Source organism: Gymnogyps californianus, unplaced genomic scaffold (assembly GCF_018139145.2).
Source record: "Gymnogyps californianus isolate 813 unplaced genomic scaffold, ASM1813914v2 HiC_scaffold_36, whole genome shotgun sequence".
In the NCBI taxonomy this organism is placed as follows: domain Eukaryota; kingdom Metazoa; phylum Chordata; class Aves; order Accipitriformes; family Cathartidae; genus Gymnogyps; species Gymnogyps californianus.
This window is the reverse complement of record NW_026114246.1, coordinates 280,958-295,111: the sequence shown is the minus strand read 5'-3', so window position 1 is coordinate 295,111 and position 14,154 is coordinate 280,958. Positions and strand designations below refer to the sequence as shown.

The window sequence follows — 14,154 nt, the reverse complement described above, 5'->3', positions numbered from 1 at the left end:
GACGCTTGCCGTAGCCACTGGCAGACGGCGGCGTCGCAGGGCCAAACCTCCTCCGCCCAGACAGGAAACGCGAAGGTGAGGGCGGAAAGAGGGAGCGAGAGGGAGCAGGAGGGGCGGGCAGGGAGGGGGATAGGGTGCGATGGAGAGAGGGCTGGGGAAGGGGAGAAGGGAAAGGGTGGGGGACTGCTGGTCCCCCATCGCCAGCACTGAAGAAGGTTGGGCTTGATGCCCTGAGCCCCTCAGAGGAGCCATGCATGCATTCGGGGCGCAGGCGCCCCTTACCCCTGGTGCCCGCCCCAGCCACACATTTGGCCCAGAAACTGTATCAGTTATCAACCTAATAATGCATGTTATCTCTCACACCAAACCTTCGGTCACATGCAGATAGACATAGTAAGAATATCTGCATCTCAGGAAATTCAAGAATTTTTCTCTCTCTCTTCCAAAATCTTTTTTCAGTGCGTGAATGATGGTAGGTTAGAGGAGGCATTCTCACCAACTCAGATTTACTTCAGTTAATCTACACTTGTACCTTTTGTGGTGCTTCAGCTAGGAGAAATCTTCTATCTTTTTCTGGAAGCAGAGGAATATTTTATAGCTCTTCAAAGGCATCAGCTGGGGAAGAGCAGTTTGGTGAAGCCAGTTGCCCTTGAGGGCCCAACTGTAAACTGAGGCAAGTTGTTTGAGTCTGTCTACTTTCCATCAGCTGTCAGATAATCATAGCTCAGCCGAAGACCTTTAGGGTAGATCCAGCTTTCAGGATCTTTGTATCTGGTGTCTTCTTTCATTGTCAGAGATGGAACCGGTGGTTTGGGCAGCACTGAAGGCCTCCTGTGCTTCACGCGGCTCAGTTTTTTGAACTCCTGCTCTCCTTGCTACCTCTTCTTTGGGTGAAGGGGGAAGGACAGAGGTAGCACACAGCAGCTGGAGTTTGGAGCTGACACTTTATTAACTGAATCCATCAAAGGAGGGTGCCAAATTCAGGAGCTGCCTTTGGCAGCTGCAGAGACAGGACCATCTTGTGCTAGATCACAGTGACCGATGAGCTTGAGCATGTGCACAAGTGAACGTACTGCTAATTGCTAGCACAGTCCCTGGAACCCTTTTGGCCCTGGCCAATTAGCACCGTCCCAAACAATGTCTGAGCACAGGCTGGGAACTAGCATGGGCCTGGGACTGTTCCTAATAAGCCATTGATGAGGCCATTCTGGGTTTTGGATTGCTTTTTTGGAGCAGGGGAGAAGAGGGGAAAGAGTTTAGCTCCATGGATGTGAGCTGTGCCACGTAAGCTGAGCTGCATCAGGGGTACAAAAAGGTCCTTGGACTGTTTATTTACTAATATAAATGTAACCATAGCATTTGTTGCTGAAGTATTATTGTATAGTAGTCACAAACATGAGAGACTATTTCAAGACAAATAACCATAGCTCTCCAGAGACAGCATGTGTGCAATTCCAAGTACACCGTTTACCATGAAATTAATATGCACCAACAGTCCCTTGCAGTCTGGTGCCTGAGAAAGGGGGAGAGATACAAATTTTTCTGTTTCCTGCTATTTCCCCAGGTTTAGAAATAGACCTATAAGATACTCCTATGTAGTTTTAAGTTGGATGTATACTGTTTTATCTGATTGCTTTAAATTCATATAAATGCATTCACACATATAACACCTTTGTAAATCATTGTGTCTTAGGTTAAACTAATCAATTTGTGTGCATATACACAGTCTTAGAAAATAAAGTGTTAAATGCTGTATTCCCCCAAATAATTCAATACATCAATTTTTGAGGTGACCGCAAAAGAATCATTCTAAGTCCATACTTTCATGAAGGCTTAAACTTTTCATTCATAATTCTGGCTGCAAGCTGGTCTTCTGTCACTGATATTCTGTGAAATGGTGTCCCTCAAGACTGAAACAGTTCATGTGCCAACACTTATTGTGCTGTATGGTATGCTCACAGTTCCTATTATCTCACTCTATGAGAAAGTTTATTAGCTTAACTATGCAGAGTTAGAGTCATATTTTCTTTTCACATATGTGAGCTGCACACATTGTAAGAATTGGAAAGGAAAATTTAACCTTTTACTTTTTTCCTGTAAGAGTAAGGTTGTACAGCTTTACTCCATGGCCAAGCAAATAAATTCTGGTACAATTAATTTCAGTCTTGAATAAACCACAGTTAGCAGTGACAAGCAGAATTCTAGAGATATTCCTTAATGTATTGTTGCTTTGAATTGGTTTGTTTTATTCTGGGTGGCATAGAGGAACTATGTAGGAAACAATAGCATCAGTCTCAAAGATCTCAACAGTCTAATGTGGCAAAGAACTGGTAGAAAAGGGGTACAAAATACAAGCAAATTGATTATACTAGCTATAGCTACGTGTATTCTCAGTTCCATTTTTTTTGTTGGTTGTATTGCTTTTACATACAGAAACTATCATTTCAGTGTTGGATAACTCTCAGATTCTGACCCTTCAGACATCTAAGCATGACAGTAGCTTAACATGCACCAAGTTGTTCACATTAATTAACTTTTATAGGACTGGAACTTAGTTTTTAAAATACTAATTTTTAGTTTGAAAAACATATTTTATCTTTGTAAGAGCTTACTCTGTAAGTAGTGACTCTTTTGGCTCCATTCTGTCCAGAATAATTTCTTTGCTGATGAAATATCAGCTGCAGTTATGTTTACAGGGGTTTTTTTAATATTTGCAGTGGGACAAAGACTATTTCTCTTATATAGTCCTTTGCAAGCCTTACCATGCTTTAGGTGCCAGGATAAATTTAATGGGAGATTTTGTCCCAGATGTCAATTTCTGCATTAAAAGATGAGTTAGTATAAGAACATGATGTTTTGGGATTTTAGTATTTATTTACGTTCTCTATATGGCAGCCAGGTTGGTAAGGAAGCTGACAATATTCTCAAAGTCTGTTTGATTGCATATGAAATTCAAAGTGCAGTCGGAGCTGTCTGGATTTAATTCCCCCTCCCCTCCCCTTGGTATGGGGGAATAAAACATCTCAGCTCATACGGGAGAAAAAAATTAAAACCAGGCGGTGCCAGCCCCATTGTAAGCTTCACATGCAATCAAATGGCCTCACAGGGAAACTCCTCTTCCTGGCTGCACTGCTGCCACTGGTGAATCACAATTTAAAAAAATAATCACTTTTTATACTCCTTGCTTTCAAGCTAGACATTAACATGTGAACCAAAATCTTCTTTTTAACTATTGCCCGGGAGGCCACCAAAGAATCCCAGCTGACCCCCTGCCATCAGAGTGAGTGATGGTCGGCTGCTGGTGTTGCAGCTCACTTCCCCCAGGCTGCCGCCCTGAGAGATCCCACCATCCACCGTCCGTGTGAGTGACATTAGCCCACTGGGCTTTGAAAACACTTTTCAGGTCGGTCATAGTGGACAGATAGCTTCCTTCACACACACCATCAGGGTGAGTGACATCAAGCCACTGGGGTTTAAAATATAGACCCTCAGGCTTGCTAAGCTGACACTGCTGAGAAAACTGTTTTTATTGTTTTACATCAGCAGGGACCTCTTTGTCTTTTTTTTGCATTGTTTACTTAGAAGTCAGCTTCCCCCTTCCCCGACTCCCACCCCAGACAATTATTAACATCTGTAGGGTAATTTCTACTTTTTTTTTTTTTAAACTGGAGGTAAAGCAGATTTTAATCTTTGAATTTTTATAGCCATCTGCTTTCTCATATGATTTTTGAAAGATCCTGGGTGTGCCTGAGTATTTGTTAGTGGGAGAGTCTTAGAATAATAAAAGGAGAGCAATTCTTAGAGATTCTAGTCCTTTTAGTTGTCCAGGTCAGACACTCCTTGATCGATAATGCTAATAATAATCATTCTTCTCTTAGCTTTTCCTGAGGTTCATGGAAAATTAAAACTTCAGGAAATGTTTCTCTCCAGTCTTGACAGAGTATAAGTCTGGCTGGTGCTTGGTCTTCCAAATTAAAAAAAAAATTTAAAAGGCTCCTCTCTAGCCAACCATCATAGGAATCTATACCTGATGTTTTGGATAGGTTTTGAACCCTAAATTCAGGTGATGAGATTTTAGGGGCTTTGTGAAATAATACATGGGATTTAGGATAAAAAACCCTAAACTGGTTAATATGGAAGGAAAAGATTTAAAATTGTGATTGTATAATATTGCTGAAAACACTATATCATAGAATAATATGTAGTGCATTAAAGTACCATTTTTCTGAACTCTATTTCCCTTTCATTCAAAATAAGAAATGTTTCTCAATATATTACTGAAAAGTAGTGATTTTTTCCAAATATTTATATCTTAAGGTTTCTAATTCTTTATGAAAACAGCAAACATAGGTAAGCTAGAATAAATACATGCATTTGAGAATTTAGAAAAATAAATTCTGAGAAAGATTACTTGGTTAATTGTTAATTTATTTAAAGGTACAGAATAGGCCTATACTGAAACTAACATTTTTTGTCTGATTTGCAACTTTATTTTCTTTTTCTTTGCTCTGTGCCATTTGAAGCTCTTCTCTCACTGATCTGATCTTCACTTGGATGCATAAACTCACTTTGGAGTCAGATTTCACAAGAGGTACTGTGCAGAGTACCATCGCTCTTTAAGAGAAATTTGAATTTTTTTAATATAATTTTTGAATATTCTCTCTCTTCTTCAGTTTACCTATTTTTTGAATGGCATCAACTACAGATAGATACTGAATGGCACCAGTTTCATTGAAGGAAGAGGCTTTTTAATGTTTTTGAGATATTAGCAGGAAATTATTAAAAATATGTAATAAAAATTTATTTTGATGAAGCAACTGGGCTGTCCAATTAGATACATATGAAAAGAATTTGTTTAGCCTTATGAGAACTGAAATATAGAACAGAAATATAGAAACAGTGCAACACTAGATCAGACTGAGGTCCTTTCCTGTCAGCATGAAAGTAGCCCCTAATAGTCACCACTACCAGATGCTTCTGAGGACACTGCAGGCAAGGATGACATTGAGTCTTCCACACTGAAGTTCTCATCCTAAGTAAAATCCTTAAACATTAAGGTTTCTCCTACTCCTAAAAGTTCTTTCAAAGATGTGGTTTTTATGAGCTTGATAATATTCTGTGGTAGTAAACACCACAAGCCAGTCATGTGTTGTGTGGGGTTTTTAAAATTATTGTCCTAAGTTTTGAATTAGTCCCACCTCACTTTCATGTAAATGGGACTTTCAAGGCCAAGTGCTTGTTTCCACCCCATAGTGTATTGGGTTTGCATGGCAAGGTTTTGGCAGCCGGGGGGGCTACAGGGGTGGCTTCTGTGAGAAGCTGCTAGAAGCTTCCCTTATGTCCGATAGAGCCAATGCCAGCCAGCTCCAAGAAGGACCCACCGCTGGCCAAGGCCGAGCCCATCAGTGACAGTGGTAGCACCTCTGGGATAACATATTTAAGAAGGGGGAAAAAACTTGTGCAATTGCAGCCAGAAGAGAGGAGTGAGAATATGTGAGAGAAACAATTCTGCAGACACCAAGGTCAGGGAAGAAGGAGGGGGAGGAGGTGCTCCAGGCACCGGAGCAGAGATTCCCCTGCAGCCCATGGTGAAGACCATGGTGAGGCAGGCTGTCCCCCTGCAGCCCACGGAGGTCCACGGTGGAGCAGATATCCACCTGCAGCCCGTGGAGGACCTGTGAGGGACTGAAAGAGTTAATGTCTGTCAATGTCTCAAACATTGTAGCAACCAAGGTGAGGTCTGCATAACAAAGAGGGCCATTAGCAAGAAGTTGGCTGGCATGGACACAGGGGGTGTGCCGGAGGGTATGCAGTCCTGTGTTCTGGCAGAACCAGCCTGGTAACCCACCACATATGGCCAGGGGCCACACAAAGCTTATTTGAGGAGGGGGCTTGTAGCTCCTTGGAAAGTCCCTAAGACCACCACCCCAATAAGCCGCACATGCTCAGTAGGTGAAGAACCATCTGGAACACTACCATATATGTTGAGAACTGTCTAGAATGAACCCATATAAGTCTTCAGGAGTCATACACCGGGGGAGACAGTCCTCTGAGGACTAGTACGGGATCTGATCCCTATAATTGTATACTCATAATGGCCTCCCTGGGAGGACCGATTGTAGATTGCACCCCTCTCCTGGAGAGGTTAGAGGGCTATAACGCCCGACCTTCTCTCTCTGGTATGACTTGGGCCCACAATAATTGGCACAATCCACAAGCGGTAGCCGACAGAATTTCCAGCTTGGCTAATGAACGAAAACTGAAACAAGGAAAGGGGAAGGCAGTAGTTTGTGCGGTTTTAGGAGCAGCTCTGGTGGCAGCACAACGGAATAAACACATGGCCCAACACGTGGAAGGGGAGACAATAAAATCCCTTCAAGATCTGGTGGGGGCTCTGCAGGAGCAATTAGGAAATGAGACAAGACATCTCTCTGATCTGCTTACCGCCGAGCGGGTGACTAACCAACGGCTACACACCGCTTTGACGGAAGCTTTGGAGCGGGAGCGAATATTGCGGGAACAATTAGATGAAATCCGCTCCCCAATTGGTGTAGAAAATTCGGATGCCGATTCTGACGAGGGGAAAAATCCAAAATCGTTATACCCTCTTAAAGACCTAGACCCTATAAGAGAAATATCTTCCCTCGGGGAGGGAGCTGTAATGCGACCTTTGATTAAAACTGAGACTGTGGATGGTGGTCAAGGAGGGGCCCAACAAGTTACCACTCGTATCATTCCCTATTCTCCCACTGATTTGGGTAAAATTCAGGAGAAATATTCCCGGGGCCCCCGAGAAACTGAAACTGAGTATGTGTGGAGAGTGTCTCTTACCGGGGGTGTCCATATCTTGCTGAGTGAGGACAAGGCAAGAGGATATTGGGGTCCGGGAGTTTTTCTAACCACAAATGACAATAGAGAACCCTGGTCCCTGACCCAAAGAGTGGCATACTGGGTGGGTGGATTGGATCCCATGGAAAGGGGAGACCCCTTCTCGATTAAAACGCCTACGGCGGGGCACATTTTAGAGAGTGTACAGAAAACTGCGTGTCTCCAGTTGATGCATGACCGGTTATTGGTTCCGCAACAGCCCTCTCCCATGCAATATGTGGCAGACCCCGACAGGTTGCATCCCCTTATAAGAGGATTACCTGATGCTTTGAAATTATATGCGGTGCAACTACAACATCGGTTGAGGGCGCCCCGACCCCGGAGGAGGGGAGGTCCCCCGGAGACGACATGGGGAGAGGTAGCACAAGAATTGATTAATTACGGGAGACGGATGGGATTTACGGGCCAGGGAGAGACAAAATCCAAGGCGGACCTTAGGAGGGTGGAAGGCAATGGGGGAATAAAAGCTGCACCCCCGAGGCCGACGCGGCCCCCTGATAATAAAAGATGTGTCTTCTTATGGACAGAAGGCATCTCAAAGGGGATTCCCAGAGAGGTGATGGATGGGTTACCCACCCCCAATCTGGAAAGTTTGGCGAAAGGCTGGGACAAAAGAAAGGAAACCCCATCTCCCTCGAACCCCAAGGATTTTGTCCTCCCATCCCGGGAACCTGAAACAATGATCCCATCCGCCCCCCAGGAGACTGCATTGATCGATCTGAGTATCCCGGAGTCGGGAAACCCCCTCCGCCATCCCCAGTCGGTGAGCCGGGGGATGGCCGGTGGATCTATTTAAGGAGGCTCACAGAAAACGACAAAGGGGACTTGTTAATTACCTTTCCCCTGGGTCCCTTTAAAACTCCAGTCACCTTTTTAGTAGATACCGGAGCCCAGATGTCGGCTCTCCGGGAGGACGTGGCTAACCTCTACGGGATAGTGGCGGATAAAAAGCGAATTTGGGTTACTGATGTGTTTGGAAATTCCAGACCCCAACCGACTGCTCGAGTAAAATGCTGGTTGCCTGGGGACGAATCCCCAATAGAGGTTTTGATGATACTGGGGAGGTTGCCGACAAACATCGTGGGACTTAGGGTTTCAGTTGTTCAGCGGGTCATTCTTTGCATTGTTTGCCTGATCCTGTTAGGCCCGTTGCTGTTCTTTATTAGGGAAAAGATGGTGTGGGGAAAGTTTATATTCTTACTTTGTGAATGTATAATCTTGTCTCAATCAACGGGGAATCTGAATAACCGACCCAACCTGGCATGGGAATTGATTACTGGTTTTGTCCGAATCTGGAATCGAACAGACCAAGGGTTTTGCGTGGCCCTCCCTACGTCCGCATCAGAGGGTCTCAAATTTGCCGTTATTTGGTTAAATCTCTCACGAGCGTTAAATTCAAAATTAGAAACGTTAAACCAAAAGTGTATTCGGAATACTCTCTGGAAGGGACAATGTTTGTGGGGAATTGACTACACACCTCCTCCAGGGTGGGAAGCTGACTACATACCCTCTCCAGTAGCCTATAGGTTTCCAGTTAACACGACCTGGAGGGATATGTGGAAGGCTACATGCTGGAAGCAACAGCTCTGTATGGGAACTACGAGCGCTGCCCTTGCAGCCCGAGAGGGTTGGACAGCGTGTCCCCGGGAAGTGCACCTCCCTTGCATGTCTGTACTGAATTCGAAGTGGTGTCCCCGGGAAGAGGAAATCCCTTGTAATCTGGTACGTTGGTGGGACCCTCCCCCTCACGGTGAACCCCTACAACATGAATATAATGTTCCGTTATCCCCAGGTTGGTGTATTCAAATTCCTCGCAGATGGGGTGGCTATGCCCACCAGAATCGTTCTCGTTATGAATACGCTTGGTCCCTTAAGCATGCTTTACCTGATCCAGACAATATAATTGATGTGCGGGAAATAGATCCCCTACCCTATAAGAACACCCCCTTAATGACCTGTTCACGGACCGTTGGTTGTGAATCGTTAACATGGGACCCTATAGAAACATGGTATGTCTCAGAATTGCGAACTTTCATTCGGGATATGTGTACTTGTTGGGGTTTTCCGGTACCAGGATTTAAACCTAGAGACCCCAGGTGTAAAGGGCCCATTACCAGTCGAAAAACTGCGTTAAAATGTGGAGTCACACTTACTTACCCACGAAACCAAGTGGAACCTTGTGTGGAAAGGAGAAATCGGAATAACTAAATCCTATGACCCATTAACGTGCTCCACTACGAGATATCCATCCCCTCAGGGCACCTTTTGGGCATGTTCGAATGGGAAAATGTACTCACACCTGCATGTACATGAAATGGCAGGTTTACGCTGTACCATCGGCATTCCAACAATGTGCCCTTCTAGAGTGTTCAATTTCTCAGTGCCCCATCATAACAGAAGGCGCCGGGAAAGTGATGGACCCGAGACGCGACCCGAGTGGGCAGTGCGTGGAGTTCGAGTGCCTGATTATTACACCTGGGGCATGACAACATCTCTGATGTTGGAGAATATATTTACCCCATATGTGACCCTTAAAAGGCACCAATTCGTTTTAGAAAATCTGACCTGGCAAGTACACGTCCTAAGCAATTGGACCCGTTATGCCTTTGGGGAAACGAATTTACAGGTTCAACAAGTGTCTAAAATGGCTTTGCAAAACAGATTAGCTTTAGCTATGTTATGGTTAAAGGAGCAAGGTGTATGTGGAATGTTAAATCTCACCAATGGAGAATGTTGTCTCACCATACACAACGCAACCACCACCATAGAAGAAGCGCGAGAGAAGATGAGAGAGGTGACAGAGAAAACCAGAGAACTTTTTCAAGCGATGCAGCCCAAGGATCGGTTTAACAGCTGGGATCCGAAAACTTGGCTCACCTCTCTTGTAGGCTCACTGGGACTTACAGGTTGGGGAAAATGGCTTGTAAACATTGGCCTCATGATACTGTGTGGATTTTTATTTTTGATGATGGGCCTTGCAATAGGCAGATGTATGATCTCTTGCTTGCTATCCTCCATTACATCTATTCGTCATGTACGGATCACAACGGTCGAGGAAGACCTCAGGGAAAGTGACTTTTGAATATTGTTGTAATGTTAGGGCTGTGGGTTCCTGTTTTGCCTATTCTTGTTACTCTTACCTTGTGTTTCCTCTTTCTGCTGTCTGTGAAGTCGCCACCCTGGATGAGGATTATATGGACAATGTTTGAGCCACGGGGTGGTGTGAGGGACTGGAAGAGTTAATGTCTGTCAATGTCTCAAACATTGTAGCAACCAAGGTGCGGTCTGCATAACAAAGAGGGCCTTTAGCAAGAAGTTGGCTGGCATGGACACAGGGGGTGTGCCGGAGGGTATGCAGTCCTGTGTTCTGGCAGAACCAGCCTGGTAACCCACCGCATATGGCCAGAGGCCACACAAAGCTTATCTGAGGAGGGGGCTTGTAGCTCCTTGGAAAGTCCCTAAGACCACCACCCCAATAAGCCGCACATGCTCAGTAGGTGAAGAACCCTCTGGAACACTCAAGAGGCGTGACTGTGGACAGAGATTTAGCAAAGAGCCACGGCGCACGCCCATCACCGGAGGATTGCCACGCTCGTCGCCGACATCGCGGGATCCAAGGGTGGTGACTATCTCTTTTCTTTTCCCCCTCTTTCTTTTTTTTTCTTATTCCTCTCTTTTCTCTCTTCTTGTGAACGTTTTGCTGCAACCCACGCTGCCCACCGTTATGCCTTCCGCGGTTTGGATTGTTCGAATAAAGCGTTCAAAGTGATCGTTTGGTGTCGTTTCACCTTAATTTAGCCCGGGGGGATCCCAGAACCTCTACGACCCTCTGGTCTGTCCGGTCCGGGTCGTAACAGGACCCCACGCTGGAGCAGGTGGATGTGCCCGAAGGAGGCTGTGACCCTGTGGGAAGCCCACGCTGGAGCAGGCTCCTGGCAGGACCTGTGGACCTGTGGAGAGAGAGGAGCCCACGCTGAAGCAGGTTTGCTGGCAGGACTTGTGACCCTGTGGGGGACCCATGCTGGAGCAGTCTGTTCCTGAAGGACTGCACCCCATGGATGGGATCCATGCTGGAGCAGTTCGTGAAGAACTGTAGCCCGTGGGAAGGACTCACGTTGGAGAAGTTCGTGAAGGACTGTCTCCCGTGGGAGGGACCCCACGCTGGAGCAGGGGAAGAGTGTGAGTCCTCCTCCCCCTGAGGAGGAAGGAGCGGCAGAAACAACGTGTGATGAACTGACCCAAACCCCCATTCCCTGTTCCCCTGCACCGCTCGGGGGGAGGAGGTAGAGAGAATCAGGAGTAAAGCTGAGCCCAGGAAGAAAGGAGGGGTGGGGGGAAGGTGTTTTAAGATTTGATTTTATTTCTCATTATCCTACTCTGGTTTGATTGGTAATAAATTAAATTAATTTTCCCCAAGTCGAGTCTGTTTTGCCCATGACAGTAATTGGTGAAGTGATCTCCCTGTCCTTATCTCGACCCACAAGCCTTTCATCATATTTTCTCTCCCCTGTCCAGCTGAGGAGGGGAGTGATAGAGCAGCTTGGTGGGCGCCTGGCATCCAGCCAGGGTCAACCCACCGCACATAGGAACAGAAGCAAGAACTGGATCCCAGGCTTCTGCTGTTCAGAACCACAGAAAAGACAGAATCTAACTGCTGTGCTGTAAAATTTGCAAGAGGTTTTAAGGAGTGCTTTTTCTTTTTCTCTTGGCTATAACAATCTGTATGTGATTTGCCATTGTGCTCCTGTTTTCTTGACCAGACTGAAGAAAGCACTACTTCTAGCTCTCTTTGTGCTGTTCACAGGCGTTCGTGTGTTGCTCTGAGCACACTGGTGTGCTGGCTCTCATGCTACCAGCATACCCCAACCGGCTCCTGTGTCTAGTGTGTTCTGGGAAAGGGCAGTGTTTATTCAGCTCTGTGTGGTTTTGGGATTCCCCTCCTGTGGAAATCCCCAGGTCCCCATCTGGTCAAAAGGCTGACTGTAGTATACCTTGTGTGTGGATTGATTCATCTGTCCCAGACTTAGCATTGCAAACCCCATCTGTTCAGAAATGAGAAGTTGGGCCCAAAATGTCATGAGTTTGTTAAAAAAATTTTTTAAAGTAATAAAAACATGGGTTGCCTCCAGACTTTTGGGCCCTTTTGGTTTGCTCAGTTTGCATATTCAAATTATCCTACAGAACCATGAACATTATTTTGGATCTTTGTTGTAAAATGAAAATTAAGTTTTCTCTTAAGTGCACAGCTTAAGAGTCTAAGATTCACGAGAGCTGCTAAAAAGTCTGCAATATCTGTGACTGTCCATATAGAAATGAAAGATGGATGTCCCTATAGCAACTGGAATCTGAAATCAAGAGATTGCAAAAAGGAAGGCAGTATCCCAGTTGGGTTATGCTTAGTTTGGCTCTGAGTACTTTGGATAAGGAATTATAAGTTCTGTATCTGTCTGCCTTATACACTGGCATGCTGGATCTGGAAGAGGCCACACATGCATTTCTGCACCTTCTGTGTTTGGATGGAAGTCATCAAAATCTTCTACTAAAATGCAGCCTGCTGTATAGTACTTTAAATTTTGATTGTGACCATCACTGTATTAACTGCACCAGGAATGTTGGTTTTGGTGACACAATTAGTTTCTACAAAAAGGATTGTGGTGCCAGGAAAATAATACGATTTCTGTAAAGCAGCTGTTGAAATTCTTAAGGATTAATGATTCTGTTTTCATGAAAGTAAATTACCAAAATATATATAGACAGAATATTTTCAAAATAGAATATTTAGAAACTCTCCAGAAAAAAATATTTCTGACTCATTTATAAGAGAAGATACTGAAGAATGCCCTGGTTTTACTGAATACACTGGTGAAGGAACACTATGCCCTCCTCAAAATAACCCCTGGTCAGGTTACGTGCTGTAGGAATACTTTTTTTTAATACAGATGCTTGGCAATGGCAGCTTTAGCTTGCCCACCACACCTTTCACAAAATGTGCTGTTAGTTTTATGAATTAAGGCACCCGATTGCTTATTCACAATTAATTTTCTCTTTTCTCTTCTTCTCTAAATGGCTTTCTATAAATTCTTTTTTTTACTGGTTAAATCAGTGACACCAGTGATGCACATCATTATTTTTCCACTTGCTAAGATACTATAGCCTGTTGTCATGGTTTAACCCCAGCTGGCAACTAAGCACCACACAGCTGCTCGCTCACTCCCCCCACGTCAGGATGGGGGAGAGAATTGGAAGAGTAAAAGTGAGAAAACTCGTGGGTTGAGATAAAGACAGTTTAATAGGGAAAGCAAAAGTCACGCACACAAGCAAAGCAAAACAAGGAATTCATTCACTACTTCCCATTGGCAGGCAGGTGTTCAGCCATCCCCAGGAAAGCAGGGCTCCATCATGCGTAACGGTTACTTGGGAAGACAAATGCCATCACTCCAAATGTCCCCCCTTCCTTCTTCTTCCCCCAGCTTTATATGCTGAGCATGACATCATATGGTCTGGAATATCCCTTTGGTCAGTTGGGGTCAGCTGTCCCGGCTGTGTCCCCTCCCAACTTCTTGTGCACCCCCAGCCTCCTCGCTGGTGGGGTGGTGTGAGAAGCAGAAAAGGCCTTGGCTCTGTGTAAGCACTGCTCAGCAATAACAAAAACATCCCTGTATTATCAACACTGTTTTCAGCACAAATCCAAAACATAGCCCCATACTAGCTACTATGAAGAAAATTAACTCTGTCCCAGCCAAAACCAGCACACCTGTATAAAACTAATTGCAAAAATGAAGTTCTGAAAAAGGTCATCTAGTTACCTGTGTTTCTCAATATAGTTTTGTTCTAAAGGCCTGAGCTCTACTTTGTCATTAGTAGTGTACACAGTTAATTATGGGATTATCGTTCTGGTAGTCATGCAATTTCTATTGCATACCATGATTTGTCTTGATGATTTAAAAAGGTGCTATAAATTAGTTATTTCACTCAATTTCTTTTTTCTATTTAAGGTAATATTGCATCATCTAATAATAACATTAGGACTACAAATGCCACAAGATTTCTACTTACAAGAAATAGTTATGTTCTTAATTTTGGAGACTATAGCTTGACGTGTTACCAAGTCAAACTTCAGAGTCTTAAAATTAAATGATAAGTTGTAGGCCTGTTTCAACATCTTGGGAGAACAGGATGGTTCTATCCTATGACACTTAAAAGGCTTAGCATATCAATATGCTTGCCACTATCAGCCATTCAGCTGCAGGACACTGTCATACTGAG

The 14,154-nt window shown here is 44.6% G+C and overlaps 1 protein-coding gene across 1 annotated transcript; it reads left to right on the top strand.

Moving 5' to 3' along the window:
- Nucleotides 1-6,094: 6,094 nt before the first annotated feature.
- On the top strand, nucleotides 6,095-7,684 carry LOC127028602 (uncharacterized). The gene has a single exon (XM_050914324.1). It carries the CDS (start codon nucleotides 6,095-6,097, stop codon nucleotides 7,682-7,684), a length of 1,590 nt encoding a protein of 529 aa, XP_050770281.1.
- The last annotated feature ends 6,470 nt before the right edge of the window (nucleotides 7,685-14,154 follow it).

Excerpts from the sequence above, each read along its gene's own strand:
- LOC127028602 (XM_050914324.1), top strand. The coding sequence starts at position 6,095 with ATGGCCTCCCTGGGAGGACCGATTGTAGATTGCACCCCTCTCCTGGAG.